Raw genomic sequence first — 21375 nt, forward strand, 5'->3', positions numbered from 1 at the left:
TCTGATAGTGATGTGGTCTGATATTGATCTGGTCTGATAGTGATCTGGTCTGATATTGATCTCTGTGGTCTGATAGTGATGTGGTCTGATATTGATCTCTGTGGTCTGATAGTGATGTGGTCTGATAGTGATGTGGTCTGATAGTGATCTCTATGGTCTGATAGTGATCTCTGTGGTCTGATAGTGATGTGGTCTGATAGTGATGTGGTCTGATAGTGATCTCTGTGGTCTGATAGTGATCTCTGTGGTCTGATAGTGATGTGGTCTGATAGTGATGTGGTCTGATAGTGATGTGGTCTGATAGTGATCTCTGTGGTCTGATAGTGATCTCTGTGGTCTGATAGTGATGTGGTCTGATAGTGATCTCTATGGTCTGATAGTGATCTCTGTGGTCTGATAGTGATGTGGTCTGATAGTGATCTCTGTGGTCTGATAGTGATCTCTGTGGTCTGATGTGGTCTGATAGTGATGTGGTCTGATAGGGATGTGGTCTGATAGTGATCTCTGTGGTCTGATAGTGATCTCTGTGGTCTGATAGTGATGTGGTCTGATAGTGATCTCTGTGGTCTGATAGTGATCTCTGTGGTCTGATAGTGATGTGGTCTGATAGTGATCTCTGTGGTCTGATAGTGATGTGGTCTGATAGTGATCTGGTCTGATAGTGATCTCTGTGGTCTGATAGTGATCTCTATGGTCTGATAGTGATCTCTGTGGTCTGATAGTGATCTGGTCTGATAGTGATCTCTATGGTCTGATAGTGATCTCTGTGGTCTGATAGTGATCTGGTCTGATAGTGATCTGGTCTGATAGTGATCTCTATGGTCTGATAGTGATCTGGTCTGATAGTGATGTCTATGGTCTGATAGTGATGTCTGTGGTCTGATAGTGATGTGGTCTGATAGTGATGTCTATGGTCTGATAGTGATCTCTGTGGTCTGATAGTGATCTGGTCTGATAGTGATCTCTATGGTCTGATAGTGATCTGGTCTGATAGTGATCTGGTCTGATAGTGATCTCTATGGTCTGATAGTGATCTGGTCTGATAGTGATCTCTATGGTCTGATAGTGATCTGGTCTGATAGTGATGTCTATGGTCTGATAGTGATCTGGTCTGATAGTGATCTCTGTGGTCTGATAGTGATCTCTATGGTCTGATAGTGATCTCTGTGGTCTGATAGTGATCTCTGTGTCTGATAGTGATCTCTGTGGTCTGATAGTGATGTGGTCTGATAGTGATCTCTGTGGTCTGATAGTGATCTCTTTGGTCTGATAGTGATCTGGTCTGATAGTGATGTGGTCTGATAGTGAACAGTCCTATTTGACTTAGTCCAGTTGAAAGTGTCTTAAAGTCGTTGGTGGACCAATCAGAGACGAGTGGATTCGGAATATAAACATGACTAAACCTCAGGATCTACCCGTGGCTTCATGGTCCTCATTTAAGGTATTTGGACGCTCAGGAACGCGGCTCAGAGCGGGAGTTCACTGTGTTAGATGAGGTGGAGGTGTGTACTTGAAGATACCTGATGGAAAATATGAACCGCTTCTGGAGGTAAAATCAGTTCCTGGTTGTTCTTAAAAAGAGAACAGGATCCGGCGCTGGAGCAGAATGAAGCCCAAAGGCAGAACCTGCAGGTTCAGAGAGAACCGGGTCTGGGCCCTCATTCCCAATGTCAGCCAATGGGAAACATCTAGGGCCGAAATGACGTCAAGGAAGCTGTAGTTCCACCGCTTGGTCAGGAACCTGCTTCAGGGGGAGAAGAACCTCCTGGTGTGTGTGTGTGTGTGTGTGTGTGTGTGTGTGTGTGTGTGTGTGTGTGTGTGTGTGTGTGTGTGTGTGTGTGTGTGTGTGTGTGTGTGTGTGTGTGTGTGTGTGTGTGTGTGTGTGTGTGTGTGTGTGTGTGTGTGTGTGTGTGTGTGTGTGTGTGTGTGTGTGTGTGTGTGTGTGTGTGTGTGTGTGTGTGTGTGTGTGTGTGTGTGTGTGTGTGTGGTTCAGAATAAGCTTTCTGTGGTCAGAAACACATTCCTGTTCAGCCTCCTGTCAGCGGACGGCTTCATGATTTAAACTAAAATGTATTTCTGTGTGTGTGTGTGTGTGTGTGTGTGTGTGTCTGTGACCACACCCCACTCACGCTGAGGGTAAAGGTTGATTCCACATCTCCATGCCCTGATTGGCTGCTGGGTGTCTCGTATGTTATTAAATAGTTCTTCATCGTTCTGCAGACGCTTGTTTACTTCAGAAAATGTCACACTCTTTATACACACACACACACAGACACACGCACACGCACACGCACACACAGACTCACAAACAGACAAACACATTATTATAATTAACAAAAAAGCATCACAAAAATATCTGAATGTTTTAAGGGTTAGAAATAGAAAAAAGCCACAAATATTTTCTGAAAAAAACGTTTATCTTTTAAAAATATCTTTTGAAAAGTAACTGAAAAAGTCACAAAAATCAAAAAGAGAATCCAGAATCTTTTAATCTCTGAAAGTTTTAAACATGTTGTCACTGACGTCATCAGCCTGTTTTATTATGACTGATCTGTCACATGACCGGAATGCACCCTCCTGGCCTCTGATTGGCCGGCGGGTTTAATGATTGAGGATTTTTTGTTTCTCACAGAGCAGGGCGTGTGTATGTATGTGTATGTGTGTGTGTGTCTTACATTCCTGGCGGGATGGGTGTGTAAGAGACAAACGGGGGGGGTTGGCTGCATTCCAGTGTACCTGCACACACACACACACACACACACACACACACACACACACACACACACACACACACACACACACACACACACACACACACACACACACACACACACACACACACACACACACACACACACACACACACCTGCGGCTCAGGTGTTTGCTCTTAAAGGGCCAGCAGCGTCTCGGTGTTTTGACGAGACGTTCTGATGAAAAGCATAATAATTATTTTACTATATTTAATTTCTTATTACAGAGTTCCTCATTCTGTTTTTAATGAATCCAAAAAATTGTTACAAATACATTAAATTCATTAAAAGTAAGAAGCTAATTGTGTTAAATTACTGAAAGTTAACTGTAGTACACAACGTTATACATACAATACCTTATATTATATTTAACATTATATTTGTTTGTTAAACATTAAATATATTTGTATGATTGTCTATAATTGTATTTATTCTTATTACCTGCAGGACGAGCGCTCGTGAACATTTAAAACCATCCCATAATAATCACCATTAATATCACATAATCAATATTTACGAGGATACAACGCGTTTCACTTTAACTAAACCTGATCAATAAAAACAAATATTAATAAAAACTTTATTTAAATGTATTAATTGATGAAGTATCTTTAAGTGATTCATGTGAGCAGCGTTCATATGAAGCAGAGAACTCTGTTGCAGAACCCTATTGTTCTAGAGACAGGAAACACACACACACACACACACACACACACACACACACACACACACACACACACAGGGCGTGATGTCAGCGGGGGAGGGGCTTACAGCAGGAAGAGCAGAGACTTCCTTTTATTCACAGGACTGAGACTGTGTGTGTGTGTGTGTGTGTGTGTGTGTGTGTGTGTGTGTGTGTGTGTGTGTGTGTGTGTGTGTGTGTGTGTGTGTGTGTGACATAGAGCAGCAAAACTGCTTTGAATTGTTTCTTTTAAAAAGGACTATTATTTTATTATTGTTTTGGACATTGGTGTTACTGGGAAGCTCTGCAAGTGGACAGCCAAGGACGTCACCAAGCCCCGCCCCCTCAAGTAGAGTGGGCGGGGCTTGTCAATCAGTGAGGTGCTCCGAACCTCTCCAAAACATCAGAGGCTTTTAGTGTGAAAGGGTGAGGCTTTTAATGTGAAAGGGTGAGGCTTTTACTGTGAAAGGGTGAGGCTTTTACTGTGAAAGGGTGAGGCTTTTACTGTGAAAGGGTGAGGCTTTTACTGTGAAAGGGTTAGGCTTTTAATGTGAAAGGGTGAGGCTTTTAATGTGAAAGGGTGAGGCTTTTACTGTGAAAGGGTGAGGCTTTTACTGTGAAAGGGTGAGGCTTTTACTGTGAAAGGGTTAGGCTTTTACTGTGACAGGGTGAGGCTTTTACTGTGAAAGGGTTAGGCTTTTAATGTGACAGGGTGAGGCTTTTACTGTGAAAGGGTGATGCTTTTAATGTGAAAGGGTGAGGCTTTTAATGTGAAAGGGTGAGGCTTTTACTGTGAAAGGGTGAGGCTTTTAATGTGAAAGGGTGAGGCTTTTAATGTGACAGGGTGAGGCTTTTACTGTGAAAGGGTGAGGCTTTTACTGTGAAAGGGTGAGGCTTTTAATGTGACAGGGTGAGGCTTTTACTGTGAAAGGGTGAGGCTTTTAATGTGAAAGGGTGAGGCTTTTACTGTGAAAGGGTGAGGCTTTTACTGTGAAAGGGTGAGGCTTTTACTGTGAAAGGGTTAGGCTTTTACTGTGACAGGGTGAGGCTTTTACTTTGAAAGGGTGAGGCTTTTAATGTGAAAGGGTTAGGCTTTTAATGTGAAAGGGTTAGGCTTTTACTGTGACAGGGTGAGGCTTTTACTTTGAAAGGGTGAGGCTTTTAATGTGAAAGGGTTAGGCTTTTACTGTGAAAGGGTGAGGCTTTTAATGTGACAGGGTGAGGCTTTTACTGTGAAAGGGTGAGGCTTTTACTGTGAAAGGGTGAGGCTTTTACTGTGAAAGGGTGAGGCTTTTAATGTGACAGGGTGAGGCTTTTACTGTGAAAGGGTGAGGCTTTTACTGTGAAAGGGTGAGGCTTTTACTGTGAAAGGGTGAGGCTTTTACTGTGAAAGGGTGAGGCTTTTAATGTGAAAGGGTGAGGCTTTTAATGTGAAAGGGTGAGGCTTTTACTGTGAAAGGGTGAGGCTTTTAATGTGAAAGGGTTAGGCTTTTACTGTGACAGGGTGAGGCTTTTACTGTGAAAGGGTGAGGCTTTTAATGTGAAAGGGTGAGGCTTTTAATGTGAAAGGGTTAGGCTTTTACTGTGACAGGGTGAGGCTTTTACTTTGAAAGGGTGAGGCTTTTAATGTGAAAGGGTTAGGCTTTTACTGTGACAGGGTGAGGCTTTTACTGTGAAAGGGTGAGGCTTTTACTGTGACAGGGTGAGGCTTTTACTGTGAAAGGGTGAGGCTTTTAATGTGAAAGGGTTAGGCTTTTACTGTGAAAGGGTGAGGCTTTTAATGTGACAGGGTGAGGCTTTTAATGTGAAAGGGTTAGGCTTTTAATGTGAAAGGGTTAGGCTTTTACTGTGACAGGGTGAGGCTTTTACTGTGAAAGGGTGAGGCTTTTAATGTGAAAGGGTTAGGCTTTTACTGTGACAGGGTGAGGCTTTTACTGTGAAAGGGTGAGGCTTTTAATGTGAAAGGGTTAGGCTTTTAATGTGAAAGGGTTAGGCTTTTACTGTGACAGGGTGAGGCTTTTACTGTGAAAGGGTGAGGCTTTTAATGTGAAAGGGTTAGGCTTTTACTGTGAAAGGGTGAGGCTTTTAATGTGACAGGGTGAGGCTTTTACTGTGAAAGGGTGAGGCTTTTACTGTGAAAGGGTGAGGCTTTTACTGTGAAAGGGTGAGGCTTTTAATGTGACAGGGTGAGGCTTTTACTGTGAAAGGGTGAGGCTTTTACTGTGAAAGGGTGAGGCTTTTACTGTGAAAGGGTGAGGCTTTTACTGTGAAAGGGTGAGGCTTTTACTGTGAAAGGGTGAGGCTTTTAATGTGAAAGGGTTAGGCTTTTACTGTGAAAGGGTGAGGCTTTTAATGTGACAGGGTGAGGCTTTTACTGTGAAAGGGTGAGGCTTTTACTGTGAAAGGGTGAGGCTTTTACTGTGAAAGGGTGAGGCTTTTACTGTGAAAGGGTGAGGCTTTTACTGTGAAAGGGTGAGGCTTTTACTGTGAAAGGGTGAGGCTTTTACTGTGAAAGGGTGAGGCTTTTACTGTGAAAGGGTGAGGCTTTTACTGTGAAAGGGTTAGGCTTTTACTGTGAAAGGGTGAGGCTTTTAATGTGAAAGGGTGAGGCTTTTAATGTGAAAGGGTGAGGCTTTTACTGTGAAAGGGTGAGGCTTTTACTGTGAAAGGGTGAGGCTTTTACTGTGAAAGGGTGAGGCTTTTAATGTGAAAGGGTGAGGCTTTTACTGTGAAAGGGTGAGGCTTTTAATGTGAAAGGGTGAGGCTTTTACTTTGAAAGGGTGAGGCTTTTAATGTGAAAGGGTTAGGCTTTTACTGTGAAAGGGTGAGGCTTTTAATGTGACAGGGTGAGGCTTTTACTGTGAAAGGGTGAGGCTTTTAATGTGACAGGGTGAGGCTTTTAATGTGACAGGGTGAGGCTTTTACTGTGAAAGGGTGAGGCTTTTAATGTGACAGGGTGAGGCTTTTACTGTGAAAGGGTGAGGCTTTTAATGTGACAGGGTGAGGCTTTTACTGTGAAAGGGTGAGGCTTTTAATGTGACAGGGTGAGGCTTTTAGTGTGAAAGGGTGAGGCTTTTAATGTGACAGGGTGAGGCTTTTACTGTGAAAGGGTGAGGCTTTTAATGTGACAGGGTGAGGCTTTTACTGTGAAAGGGTGAGGCTTTTACTGTGAAAGGGTGAGGCTTTTACTGTGAAAGGGTGAGGCTTTTAATGTGAAAGGGTGAGGCTTTTACTTTGAAAGGGTGAGGCTTTTACTGTGAAAGGGTGATGCAGAGGTGAAGAGGAGGACAGCTGAGTGAGAGCATGTTAGCATGTTAGCTGCAGGAGGGCCTGTTCTGACAGGAAGTCACATTCCTCTGATCCTCCTGGAGAGGGTTCAGAGGGAGGAGATCTGCTTCTGGAGTCAAACACAGTGAAAGTAGTCGTTGTGCAGATCGGTCCGTTTCAGAATAATATATATGATATGTTTCATAATGATTGTCTGTGAAGTAACTAAAGGGATTAAATACATGTAGTGGAGTAAAAGTACAGCATGTACCTCTGAACTGTAGTAAAAGTACACCATGTACCTCTGAACTGTAGTAGAAGTACACCATGTACCTCTGAACTGTAGTAAAAGTACACCATGTACCTCTGAACTGTAGTAGAAGTACACCATGTACCTCTGAACTGTACTAGAAGTACACCATGTATCTCTGAACTGTAGTAGAAGTACACCATGTTCCTCTGAACTGTACTAGAAGTACACCATGTATCTCTGAACTGTAGTAGAAGTACACCATGTTCCTCTGAACTGTACTAGAAGTACACCGTGTATCTCTGAACTGTAGTAGAAGTACACCATGTACCTCTGAACTGTAGTAGAAGTACACCATGTACCTCTGAACTGTAGTGGAAGTACACCGTGTACCTCTGAACTGTAGTAGAAGTACTCCATGTACCTCTGAACTGTACTAGAAGTACACCGTGTATCTCTGAACTGTAGTAGAAGTACACCATGTACCTCTGAACTGTAGTAGAAGTACACCATGTACCTCTGAACTGTAGTAGAAGTACACAGAAGCAAAACATGGAAACACTCAAGTCAAGTACAAGTACCTCAGAATTGTACTCGTTGACTCCACTGATGTGTTTCTGAGACTCAGATCAAAACTGAGGAACGAAACGTTGCTCTGTGGCCGGATATCCTGAGGCATGGGAACATAACAGTGGGTTCCTTTGAGAGGTTCTACTGTGGCGGCATTAGAGAACCCTCACCAACAGAACAGCATTAGAGAACCCTCACCAACAGAACAGCATTAGAGAACCCTCACCAACAGAACAGCGTTAGAGAACCCTCACCAACAGAACAGCATTAGAGAACCCTCACCAACAGAACAGCATTAGAGAACCCTCACCAACAGAACAGCATTAGAGAACCCTCACCAACAGAACAGCATGAGAGAACCCTCACCAACAGAACAGCATTAGAGAACCCTCACCAACAGAACAGCATTAGAGAACCCTCACCAACAGAACAGCGTTAGAGAACCCTCACCAACAGAACAGCATTAGAGAACCCTCACCAACAGAACAGCATTAGAGAACCCTCACCAACAGAACAGCATTAGAGAACCCTCACCAACAGAACAGCATTAGAGAACCCTCACCAACAGAACAGCATTAGAGAACCCTCACCAACAGAACAGCATTAGAGAACCCTCACCAACAGAACAGCATGAGAGAACCCTCACCAACAGAACAGCATTAGAGAACCCTCACCAACAGAACCTCATTAGAGAACCCTCACCAACAGAACAGCATTAGAGAACCCTCACCAACAGAACAGCGTTAGAGAACCCTCACCAACAGAACAGCATGAGAGAACCCTCACCAACAGAACAGCGTTAGAGAACCCTCACCAACAGAACAGCATTAGAGAACCCTCACCAACAGAACAGCATGAGAGAACCCTCACCAACAGAACAGCGTTAGAGAACCCTCACCAACAGAACAGCATGAGGGAACCCTCACCAACAGAACAGCATTAGAGAACCCTCACCAACAGAACAGCATTAGAGAACCCTTAGGTTTTTATATCTGCACCTGTTGGCCACCGTAGGTTTAATGTAAAGACAAAAGCTCAGAAAGTATTTTCTTATAAAAATATCTAAATATTGATCTGCTGTTTTTCAGGAGGCTGCTGATGACCCCATGTGACCTCTGACCTCACCTTCAGACTCACCTGCCCGTCCACCTGAGGGGGCCGGGGCCTGAGGAGCCTCACCATGGAAACCACCTCCTCGCTGCTCGGCAGAGGTGAGACCAATGATTATTGGTTTGTTTGTTTTGTTTTTTCCTTTTGAATGCAGATATGTCGTATTCCAGTTTTTAGAACACTCTAACCCGTGCGTACGCTGAACGCACAAACACGGGACAGACGAGAAACTACGACCCCGTTGGCAGAAGGAAGGATGGAGAGAAATATGTGGAAATAATACCATCAATAAAATGTTACCTCTCAATTATCAGATACAAACATTGATTAAAGCCAATCTTAAAATGATTAAACAAACGCCTGGTTGAGACGCCTCAGAGCACACACATCGGAGAAATACATAAATACGGAAATGTTATTGATCGCCCCTCGATGATGTTCTCTTGTTCACAAATGTTCTCATAAATGATGCGGTAAGCAGGAGGACATAGCTACTTTAAACTGACGCCGTGTTGCATTTCTATAGGTTGTAGTTAAGAGCATGGTTTTATATACTCTCACGTTTAAAAGTGTTTTATGCCGCTTGCCAAGACTTGATAAGTTGCTCGTAAAACCCAGGAGGTATGGAAACTAAGAACACCCTGTGGGAAATGGAACACATGTGTTGTATTTCCTTTAACTGGTGGATTATGGATATATAGTTGCTGATCGACAGCTGAGACACAAACCACCAAATACAAACACATAATTCAGATCCAGCCGTCATGACTCCTCTCCGGAGGGATCCCCCAATCATTTCTTAGTTTCTCATCAAGGGGGGGGTCTCCTGTCCCCGGTACAAACACACTGCCTGAGGAAGGCTATGTGTATTTTGTTTGTCATGAACCTTTTTCAGACCACTTATTTATTTATGTTGGTGACGATCCGACCTCCATGCTGCTACTCTGGTTCAAACTGCATCCACCAAACAATATGACTTATCTCCACCTCCCCAAAATAACCAGAATCTGACTCGAGAGGTTTCTCAATACTCTAATTCCCCCTCCTCGACTCCTCGACTCCTCGGTCCTCCGGTAGTGACCCGGAAATGAATTTCAGCGTGCCATGTTGAAGGACATCTCATTTCTCTAAATGCACTTTGAGGACCGAGAATCGAGCGTCGAGGAGGCTCTGGAGGAGCTATAACCGAGGAGAGAGGAGAGAGGAGAGAGGAGACAGGAGAGAGGAGAGAGGAGGCTCTCTGGAGGAGCTTTAACCGAGGAGAGAGGAGAGAGGAGAGAGGAGAGAGGAGGCTCTGGAGGAGCTATAACCGAGGAGAGAGGAGAGAGGAGAGAGGAGAGAGGAGACAGGAGAGAGGAGAGAGGAGGCTCTGGAGGAGCTATAACCGAGGAGAGAGGAGAGAGGAGAGAGGAGAGAGGAGAGAGGAGACAGGAGAGAGGAGAGAGGAGACAGGAGAGAGGAGAGAGGAGGCTCTCTGGAGGAGCTTTAACCGAGGAGAGAGGAGAGAGGAGAGAGGAGAGAGGAGGCTCTCTGGAGGAGACAGTGTGTAGGTGTGTGTGTGTGTGGTACAGTGTGTGTGTGTGGTACAGTGTGTAGGTGTGTGTGGTACAGTGTGTAGGTGTGTGTGTGGTACAGTGTGTAGGTGTGTGTGTGGTACAGTGTGTAGGTGTGTGTGTGGTACAGTGTGTAGGTGTGTGTGTGGTACAGTGTGTAGGTGTGTGTGGTACAGTGTGTAGGTGTGTGTGGTACAGTGTGTAGGTGTGTGTGGTACAGTGTGTAGGTGTGTGTGTGGTACAGTGTGTAGGTGTGTGTGTGGTACAGTGTGTAGGTGTGTGTGGTACAGTGTGTAGGTGTGTGTGTGGTACAGTGTGTAGGTGTGTGTGTGGTACAGTGTGTAGGTGTGTGTGGTACAGTGTGTAGGTGTGTGTGGTACAGTGTGTAGGTGTGTGTGGTACAGTGTGTAGGTGTGTGTGGTACAGTGTGTAGGTGTGTGTGGTACAGTGTGTAGGTGTGTGTGGTACAGTGTGTAGGTGTGTGTGGTACAGTGTGTAGGTGTGTGTGGTACAGTGTGTAGGTGTGTGTGTGGTACAGTGTGTAGGTGTGTGTGTGGTACAGTGTGTAGGTGTGTGTGGTACAGTGTGTAGGTGTGTGTGTGGTACAGTGTGTAGGTGTGTGTGGTACAGTGTGTAGGTGTGTGTGTGGTACAGTGTGTAGGTGTGTGTGTGTGTGGTACAGTGTGTGTGTGTGGTACAGTGTGTAGGTGTGTGTGGTACAGTGTGTAGGTGTGTGTGTGGTACAGTGTGTAGGTGTGTGTGTGGTACAGTGTGTAGGTGTGTGTGTGGTACAGTGTGTAGGTGTGTGTGTGGTACAGTGTGTAGGTGTGTGTGGTACAGTGTGTAGGTGTGTGTGGTACAGTGTGTAGGTGTGTGTGTGGTACAGTGTGTAGGTGTGTGTGGTACAGTGTGTAGGTGTGTGTGGTACAGTGTGTAGGTGTGTGTGTGGTACAGTGTGTAGGTGTGTGTGTGGTACAGTGTGTAGGTGTGTGTGTGGTACAGTGTGTAGGTGTGTGTGTGGTACAGTGTGTAGGTGTGTGTGTGGTACAGTGTGTAGGTGTGTGTGGTACAGTGTGTAGGTGTGTGTGGTACAGTGTGTAGGTGTGTGTGTGGTACAGTGTGTAGGTGTGTGTGTGGTACAGTATGTAGGTGTGTGTGGTACAGTGTGTAGGTGTGTGTGTGGTACAGTGTGTAGGTGTGTGTGTGGTACAGTGTGTAGGTGTGTGTGGTACAGTGTGTAGGTGTGTGTGTGGTACAGTGTGTAGGTGTGTGTGTGGTACAGTGTGTAGGTGTGTGTGTGGTACAGTGTGTAGGTGTGTGTGGTACAGTGTGTAGGTGTGTGTGTGGTACAGTGTGTAGGTGTGTGTGTGGTACAGTGTGTAGGTGTGTGTGGTACAGTGTGTAGGTGTGTGTGGTACAGTGTGTAGGTGTGTGTGGTACAGTGTGTAGGTGTGTGTGGTACAGTGTGTAGGTGTGTGTGTGGTACAGTGTGTAGGTGTGTGTGTGGTACAGTGTGTAGGTGTGTGTGGTACAGTGTGTAGGTGTGTGTGTGGTACAGTGTGTAGGTGTGTGTGTGGTACAGTGTGTAGGTGTGTGTGTGGTACAGTGTGTAGGTGTGTGTGTGGTACAGTGTGTAGGTGTGTGTGTGGTACAGTGTGTAGGTGTGTGTGGTACAGTGTGTAGGTGTGTGTGTGGTACAGTGTGTAGGTGTGTGTGTGGTACAGTGTGTAGGTGTGTGTGGTACAGTGTGTAGGTGTGTGTGGTACAGTGTGTAGGTGTGTGTGGTACAGTGTGTAGGTGTGTGTGTGGTACAGTGTGTAGGTGTGTGTGTGGTACAGTGTGTAGGTGTGTGTGTGGTACAGTGTGTAGGTGTGTGTGGTACAGTGTGTAGGTGTGTGTGGTACAGTGTGTAGGTGTGTGTGTGGTACAGTGTGTAGGTGTGTGTGTGGTGCAGTGTGTAGGTGTGTGTGTGGTACAGTATGTAGGTGTGTGTGGTACAGTGTGTAGGTGTGTGTGTGGTACAGTGTGTAGGTGTGTGTGGTACAGTGTGTAGGTGTGTGTGTGGTACAGTGTGTAGGTGTGTGTGTGGTACAGTGTGTAGGTGTGTGTGGTACAGTGTGTAGGTGTGTGTGTGGTACAGTGTGTAGGTGTGTGTGGTACAGTGTGTAGGTGTGTGTGTGGTACAGTGTGTAGGTGTGTGTGTGGTACAGTGTGTAGGTGTGTGTGTGGTACAGTGTGTAGGTGTGTGTGTGGTACAGTGTGTAGGTGTGTGTGTGGTACAGTGTGTAGGTGTGTGTGTGGTACAGTGTGTAGGTGTGTGTGTGGTACAGTGTGTAGGTGTGTGTGGTACAGTGTGTAGGTGTGTGTGGTACAGTGTGTAGGTGTGTGTGTGGTACAGTGTGTAGGTGTGTGTGTGGTACAGTGTGTAGGTGTGTGTGTGGTACAGTGTGTAGGTGTGTGTGGTACAGTGTGTAGGTGTGTGTGTGGTACAGTGTGTAGGTGTGTGTGTGGTACAGTGTGTAGGTGTGTGTGTGGTACAGTGTGTAGGTGTGTGTGTGGTACAGTGTGTAGGTGTGTGTGTGGTACAGTGTGTAGGTGTGTGTGTGGTACAGTGTGTAGGTATGTGTGTGGTACAGTGTGTAGGTGTGTGTGGTACAGTGTGTAGGTGTGTGTGGTACAGTGTGTAGGTGTGTGTGGTACAGTGTGTAGGTGTGTGTGGTACAGTGTGTAGGTGTGTGTGTGGTACAGTGTGTAGGTGTGTGTGGTACAGTGTGTAGGTGTGTGTGTGGTACAGTGTGTAGGTGTGTGTGTGGTACAGTGTGTAGGTGTGTGTGTGGTACAGTGTGTAGGTGTGTGTGGTACAGTGTGTAGGTGTGTGTGTGGTACAGTGTGTAGGTGTGTGTGTGGTACAGTGTGTAGGTGTGTGTGTGGTACAGTGTGTAGGTGTGTGTGTGGTACAGTGTGTAGGTGTGTGTGTGGTACAGTGTGTAGGTGTGTGTGGTACAGTGTGTAGGTGTGTGTGGTACAGTGTGTAGGTGTGTGTGTGGTACAGTGTGTAGGTGTGTGTGTGGTACAGTGTGTAGGTGTGTGTGTGGTACAGTGTGTAGGTGTGTGTGGTACAGTGTGTAGGTGTGTGTGTGGTACAGTGTGTAGGTGTGTGTGTGGTACAGTGTGTAGGTGTGTGTGTGGTACAGTGTGTAGGTGTGTGTGGTACAGTGTGTAGGTGTGTGTGTGGTACAGTGTGTAGGTGTGTGTGTGGTACAGTGTGTAGGTGTGTGTGTGGTACAGTGTGTAGGTGTGTGTGTGGTACAGTGTGTAGGTATGTGTGTGGTACAGTGTGTAGGTGTGTGTGGTACAGTGTGTAGGTGTGTGTGGTACAGTGTGTAGGTGTGTGTGTGGTACAGTGTGTAGGTGTGTGTGTGGTACAGTGTGTAGGTGTGTGTGTGGTACAGTGTGTAGGTGTGTGTGGTACAGTGTGTAGGTGTGTGTGTGGTACAGTGTGTAGGTGTGACTTTTGGCCCGTAATTTCTATTCCCCATTTCAGCGACCAGAGAGAGAGGGGTGGCGGGGGGGGGGATATATCCAGTCTCTGATTGTGTTAAGTTATTATGAGAGTGCTCTTATACTTGTTTGATTCTGAAATTGTATATATTTATATATATATGTGTGTGTCCTCATCTGTAGCCTGGTATTGTCTCATTACACCGCACTGTGAATGAATCAAAGTAAATATATAAGTGGTCATGAACACATCTGTCCATCAGACAGAGGGCTGCTGTGCCTCCTGTCATCATTAATGGACGTCTCTTTAAAATGACCGCTCAGAGGAGAGGAGTTCTCATTTCTCTAACCGCCTGCTGCTTCCCCTCCTCTCTCCTCGGCTCCTCTCTCCTCGGCTCCCCTCCTCGGCTCCTCGGCTCCCCTCCTCCACTCCTCTCTCCTCGGTTCCCCTCCTCTCTCCTGGGCTCCCCTCCTCGACTCCTCCGCTCGCATCTCCTGTGGGCGGGATTAAGTCTTGAGAATAGGAGTCGAGGATAGGAGTCGAGGAGGGGAGTCGAGGATAGGAGTCGAAGAGGGGAGTCGAGGAGGGGAGTCGAGGAGGGGAGTCGAGGAGGGGAGTCGAGGAGGGGAGTCGAGGAGGGGAGTCGAGGATAGGAGTCGAGGAGGGGAGTCGAGGATGGGAGTCGAGGAGGGGAGTCGAGGAGGGGAGTCGAGGAGGGGAGTCGAGGATAGGAGTCGAGTTGAGGATAGGAGTCGAGGAGGGGAGTCGAGGATAGGAGTCGAGGAGGGGAGGGGAGTCGAGGATAGGAGTCGAGGAGGAGAGTCAAGGAGGGGAGTCGAGGATAGGAGTCAAGGATAGGAGTCGAGGAGGGGAGTCGAGGATAGGAGTCAAGGATAGGAGTCGAGGAGGGGAGTCGAGGATAGGAGTCGAGGAGGGGAGTCGAGCAGGGGAAATTAGAGTATTGAGAAACCTCTTCGGTGTTCAGCTGCCCTGTCGTCATTTCCTGCGATCTTCTTCCTGCAGTCAGTCAGAATGAATGGGCGTTACGTGAAGCCCGCGAAAGCTGCGGTGCATTTCGAGTTGATTGTGATTTTATAAAGGGAAACCGGCGTAGGACGTGCCGCATGCAAGTCCTACGCCGCTTCGCAATGTTTTATAAATCGGAAAATGTCAGTGCGTATTTATTTGCTTTGTCCTACGCAAGGCTTTACAAATGAGCCCCAGGACTGAGACACCATCTGGGACACCAGACGGTGTCTCTGTAGAAAGCGCTTAATGAATGGATGTTTCAGCCTGAGCCGTGTATAGAAGCTGCTCCACTAACAGACTGCTGGTTCTGTTCTAATCCTGCAGGTCTGGGTCTGGTCCTGGTGGAGTTTCAGTATGAGTACCCGGGTCGAGACGGCGCCACGGTCTCCATCAAACCCAACGAGCGCTACGTCCTGCTGGCAAAGACCAACGATCACTGGTGGCAGGTGCGCCGCGACCGCAGCTCCAAATCCTTCTACATCCCGGCCAAGTACGTGAAGGAGCTGCCGCTGGACCTGCCGCTGAGCTTCCCCCCTGCAGGACCAGAACTTGAACCACAGCCGGTCCCTGTTCCTCTTCCTGCCCCTGTCCCTGTGGCTGTTCCTATTCCTCTTCCTCTTCCTGTTCCTCTTCCTCTTCCTCTTCCTGTCCCTGTGGCTGTTCCTATTCCTCTTCCTCTTCCTGTCCCTGTGGCTGTTCCTCTTCCTGCTCCTCTTCCTGTCCCTGCTCCTCTTCCTGTTCCTCTTCCTGCTCCTCTTCCTGCTCTTCTTCCTGTTCCTGTCCCTAAGCCTCTGGAGGACCCCAGGAACCAGCCGGGGGACGAGGTGACGATCCGCCTCCGTCCAGATGCTTCGTCCCGTAAGAAGGAGAACCGCATGTCCACGTTTGGCGGCGTCCCACTGGACTTCGTGGACCCGACCCCGGCTCAGAGACCCCCCCAAGCCCCCGTAGACACCGGGACTACAAACATGGCCGACGAGGCGGCGAGCAAAAAGCATTTCCTGGATGAGAACAGGGATAAAACCCGGGTCCCCGGCTTCAGCCCGGCCGACCCACTGGCAGCGCAGAGGAACCAGAACCTGCCGATACCTGTGGACACACCCACCGTCCCCCCCCAACACCAGGTGCACCACCAGGTGGAGGAGGAGGAGGAGGAGGCGGAGGCGGAGGAGGAGGAGGAGGAGGAGGAGGAAGAGGAAGAAGAGGTAGAGGAAGTAAAGGAGGAAGTAAAGAAGGAAGTGAAGGAGGAAATAAAGGAGGAAGTAAAGAAGGAAGTGAAGGAGGAAGACTCACACCACATCTATGAGTCGATCCAGGACCTGAACCTGGACCTGGAGGCTCTGATTGGGGGGCGAGCGAGTCCTGACCCGGCCCCCCGCTCCACACAGGTAACACACCTGAGCCCCCCTCCCTCCACACAAGTAACACACCTGAACCCCCCCCTCCACACAGGCAACACACCTGAGTCTAACACACACACTTTATTAGAGCTAATGTGCACAGAAACAGCACCTCTGAAAACAGAAAATAAAAATATAAAAACGAAATGACTTCTTTGTATGAAGAATCAGAACATAATAATAATTCATTCTATTTAGGGGTGCCTTTCAAAGTACCTTACCATTGATCACATATTCTAAGGAAGGGGAACATGGAGCTCTACGGTGAGCAGGCTGATCTGAACAGGAGGGTGTGAAGACTTGAACGTGGAGATGGTGTCAGACTGTGTCAGACTGTGTCAGACTGTGTCAGACTGTATCAGACTGTGTCAGACTGTAGTCAGACTGTGTCAGACTGTGTCAGACTGTATCAGACTGTATCAGACTGTGTCAGACTGTGTCAGACTGTATCAGACTGTAGGAGACTGTGTCAGACTGTGTCAGACTGTATCAGACTGTATCAGACTGTGTCAGACTGTATCAGACTGTAGTCAGACTGTGTCAGACTGTAGGAGACTGTGTCAGACTGTAGGAGACTGTGTCAGACTGTAGGAGACTGTGTCAGACTGTATCAGACTGTATCAGACTGTGTCAGACTGTATCAGACTGTAGGAGACTGTGTCCGACTGTGTCAGACTGTATCAGACTGTATCAGACTGTGTCAGACTGTGTCAGACTGTAGGAGACTGTGTCAGACTGTATCAGACTGTATCAGACTGTGTCAGACTGTGTCAGACTGTAGGAGACTGTGTCAGACTGTAGGAGACTGTGTCAGACTGTGTCAGACTGTATCAGACTGTATCAGACTGTATCAGACTGTGTCAGACTGTAGGAGACTGTGGGAGATTGTAGTCAGACTTTATCAGACTGTAGGAGACTGTATCAGACTGTAGTCAGACTGTATCAGACTGTATCAGATTGTAGTCAGACTGTATCAGACTGTGTCAGACTGTATCAGACTGTATCAGACTGTGTCAGACTGTGGGAGATTGTAGTCAGACTTTATCAGACTGTAGGAGACTGTATCAGACTGTAGTCAGACTGTATCAGACTGTATCAGATTGTAGTCAGACTGTAGCAGACTGTGGGAGATTCTAGTCAGACTGTATCAGACTGTGTCAGACTGTATCAGACTGTAGTCAGACTGTATCAGACTGTATCAGACTGTGTCAGACTGTATCAGACTGTATCAGACTGTGGGAGATTGTAGTCAGACTTTATCAGACTGTAGGAGACTGTGTCAGACTGTGTCAGACTGTATCAGACTGTAGTCAGACTGTAGTCAGACTGTATCAGACTGTGTCGGACTGTATCAGACTGTGGGAGATTGTAGTCAGACTTTATCAGACTGTAGGAGACTGTATCAGACTGTAGTCAGACTGTAGTCAGACTGTATCAGACTGTGTCAGACTGTATCAGACTGTATCAGACTGTATCAGACTGTGTCAGACTGTGGGAGATTGTAGTCAGACTTTATCAGACTGTAGGAGACTGTATCAGACTGTAGTCAGACTGTATCAGACTGTATCAGATTGTAGTCAGACTGTAGCAGACTGTGTCAGACTGTATCAGACTGTGGGAGATTCTAGTCAGACTGTATCAGACTGTGTCAGACTGTATCAGACTGTAGTCAGACTGTATCAGACTGTATCAGACTTTATCAGACTGTGTCAGACTGTGTCAGACTGTATCAGACTGTATCAGACTGTGTCAGATTGTATCAGACTGTATCAGACTGTATCAGACTTTATCAGACTGTATCAGACTGTATCAGACTGTATCAGATTGTAGTCAGACTGTATCAGACTGTCAGACTGTATCAGACTGTATCAGACTGTGGGAGATTGTAGTCAGACTTTATCAGACTGTAGGAGACTGTGTCAGACTGTGTCAGACTGTATCAGACTGTAGTCAGACTGTAGTCAGACTGTATCAGACTGTATCAGACTGTGTCAGATTGTATCAGACTGTATCAGACTGTATCAGACTTTATCAGACTGTATCAGACTGTATCAGACTGTATCAGATTGTAGTCAGACTGTATCAGACTGTCAGACTGTATCAGACTGTATCAGACTGTATCAGACTTTATCAGACTGTATCAGACTGTGTCAGACTGTGTCAGACTGTGTCAGACTGTATCAGACTGTATCAGACTGTGGGAGATTGTAGTCAGACTTTATCAGACTGTAGGAGACTGTGTCAGACTGTGTCAGACTGTATCAGACTGTGGGAGATTCTAGTCAGACTGTATCAGACTTTATCAGACTGTGTCAGACTGTATCAGACTGTAGTCAGACTGTAGTCAGACTGTATCAGACTGTATCAGACTGTGTCAGATTGTATCAGACTGTATCAGACTGTATCAGACTTTATCAGACTGTATCAGACTGTGTCAGACTGTAGTCAGACTGTATCAGACTGTATCAGACTGTGTCAGACTGTATCAGACTGTATCAGACTGTGTCAGACTGTAGTCAGACTGAATCAGACTGTGTCAGACTGTAGTCAGACTGAATCAGGCTGTATCAGACTGTAGTCAGACTGTATCAGACTGTATCAGACTGTGTCAGACTGTAGTCAGACTGTATCAGACTGTATCAGACTGTAGTCAGACTGTATCAGACTGTGTCAGACTGTAGTCAGACTGTATCAGACTGTATCAGACTGTATCAGACTGTATCAGACTGTGTCAGACTGTAGTCAGACTGTAGTCAGACTGTATCAGACTGTATCAGACTGTATCAGACTGTATCAGACTGTGTCAGACTGTATCAGACTGTAGTCAGACTGTATTAGACTGTATCAGACTTTATCAGACTGTGTCAGACTGTATCAGACTGTATCAGACTGTGTCAGACTGTGTCAGACTGTATCAGACTGTGGGAGATTGTAGTCAGACTGTATCAGACTGGGAGATTCTAGTCAGACTGTATCAGACTTTATCAGACTGTGTCAGACTGTATCAGACTGTAGTCAGACTGTGTCAGATTGTATCAGACTGTATCAGACTGTATCAGGCTTTATCAGACTGTGTCAGACTGTATCAGACTGTATCAGACTGTGTCAGATTGTATCAGACTGTATCAGACTGTATCAGGCTTTATCAGACTGTGTCAGACTGTATCAGACTGTATCAGACTGTATCAGACTGTGTCAGACTGTATCAGACTGTATCAGACTGTATCAGACTGTGTCAGACTGTAGTCAGACTGTATCAGACTGTATCAGACTGTGTCAGATTGTATCAGACTGTATCAGACTGTATCAGGCTTTATCAGACTGTGTCAGACTGTATCAGACTGTATCAGACTGTATCAGACTGTGTCAGACTGTAGTCAGACTGTATCAGACTGTATCAGACTGTGTCAGACTGTAGTCAGACTGTATCAGACTGTATCAGACTGTGTCAGACTGTAGTCAGACTGTATCAGACTGTATCAGACTCTGTCAGACTGTATCAGACTGTAGTCAGACTGTAGTCAGACTGTATTAGACTGTATCAGACTTTATCAGACTGTGTCAGACTGTATCAGACTGTATCAGACTTTATCAGACTGTATCAGACTGTGTCAGACTGTATCAGACTGTATCAGACTGTATCAGACTTTATCAGACTGTGTCAGACTGTATCAGACTGTATCAGACTGTGTCAGACTGTAGTCAGACTGTATCAGACTGTATCAGACTGTAGTCAGACTGTAGTCAGACTGTATTAGACTGTATCAGACTTTATCAGACTGTAGTCAGACTGTATCAGACTGTATCAGACTGTATCAGACTGTATCAGACTGTATCAGACTGTATCAGACTGTGTCAGACTGTAGTCAGACGGTGTCAGACTGTGACAGACTGTAGTCAGACTGTATCAGACTGTGTCAGACTGTAGTCAGACTGTGGGAGATTCTAGTCAGACTGTATCAGACTTTGTCAGACTGTATCAGACTGTGTCAGACTGTAGTCAGACTGTGGGAGATTCTAGTCAGACTGTATCAGACTGTGTCAGACTGTGTCAGACTGTATCAGACTGTATCAGACTGTGTCAGACTGTGTCAGACTGTAGTCAGACTGTATCAGACTGTGGGAGATTCTAGTCAGACTGTATCAGACTTTATCAGACTGTGTCAGACTGTATCAGACTGTAGTCAGACTGTATCAGACTGTATCAGACTTTATCAGACTGTGGGAGATTGTAGTCAGACTGTATCAGACTGTGTCAGACTGTATCAGATTGTAGTCAGACTGTATCAGACTGTATCAGACTGTATCAGACTGTGTCAGACTGTGTCAGACTGTATCAGACTGTATCAGACTGTGTCAGACTGTGTCAGACTGTATCAGACTGTATCAGACTGTGTCAGACTGTGTCAGACTGTAGTCAGACTGTATCAGACTGTATCAGACTGTAGGAGATTGTAGTCAGACTGTATCAGACTGTGTCAGACTGTATCAGACTGTAGTCAGACTGTATCAGATTGTATCAGACTGTAGGAGATTGTAGTCAGACTGTATCAGACTGTGTCAGACTGTATCAGACTGTAGTCAGACTGTATCAGATTGTATCAGACTGTAGGAGATTGTAGTCAGACTGTATCAGACTGTATCAGACTGTATCAGATTGTATCAGACTGTGGGAGATTGTAGTCAGACTGTATCAGACTGTATCAGACTGTATCAGACTGTATCAGGCTGTGGGAGATTGTAGTCAGACTGTATCAGACTGTATCAGACTGTAGTCAGACTGTAGTCAGACTGTATCAGGCTGTGTCAGACTGTAGTCAGACTTTGGGAGATTTTAGTCAGACTGTATCAGACTGTGTCAGAGTGTATCAGACTGTAGTAAGACTGTATCAGACTGTATCAGACTGTGTCAGACTGTATCAGACTGTAGGAGACTGTGTCAGACTGTATCAGACTGTGGGAGACTGTATCAGACTGTAGTCAGACTGTGTCAGACTGTATCAGACTGTAGTCAGACTGTATCAGACTGTATCAGACTGTGTCAGACTGTATCAGACTGTATCAGACTGTAGTCAGACTGTATCAGACTGTATCAGACTGTGTCAGACTGTATCAGACTGTGTCAGACTGTGTCAGACTGTAGTCAGACTGTATCAGACTGTGTCAGACTGTGGGAGACTGTATCAGACTGTAGTCAGACTGTGTCAGACTGTGTCAGACTGTGGGAGACTGTAGTCAGACTGTATCAGACTGTGTCAGACT

General features: G+C 46.3%; 1 protein-coding gene across 2 annotated transcripts in view; it reads left to right on the plus strand.

Moving 5' to 3' along the window:
* LOC307027171 (rho GTPase-activating protein 27-like) overlaps positions 1–21375 on the plus strand; it is a 34939-nt gene that overhangs the window by 1931 nt on the left and 11633 nt on the right. For both annotated transcript variants that reach the window (XM_079695365.1, XM_079695366.1), the window contains exons 2-3: positions 8608–8730; positions 15038–16101. In XM_079695365.1, the coding sequence (XP_079551491.1) occupies positions 8700–8730; positions 15038–16101 (1095 nt within the window). In that variant the 5' untranslated portion in view covers positions 8608–8699. The remainder of the gene's footprint in view (positions 1–8607; positions 8731–15037; positions 16102–21375) is intronic.

Source organism: Notothenia rossii (genome assembly GCF_949606895.1).
Source record: "Notothenia rossii genome assembly, contig: scaffold_244, whole genome shotgun sequence".
NCBI classification, from domain to species: domain Eukaryota; kingdom Metazoa; phylum Chordata; class Actinopteri; order Perciformes; family Nototheniidae; genus Notothenia; species Notothenia rossii.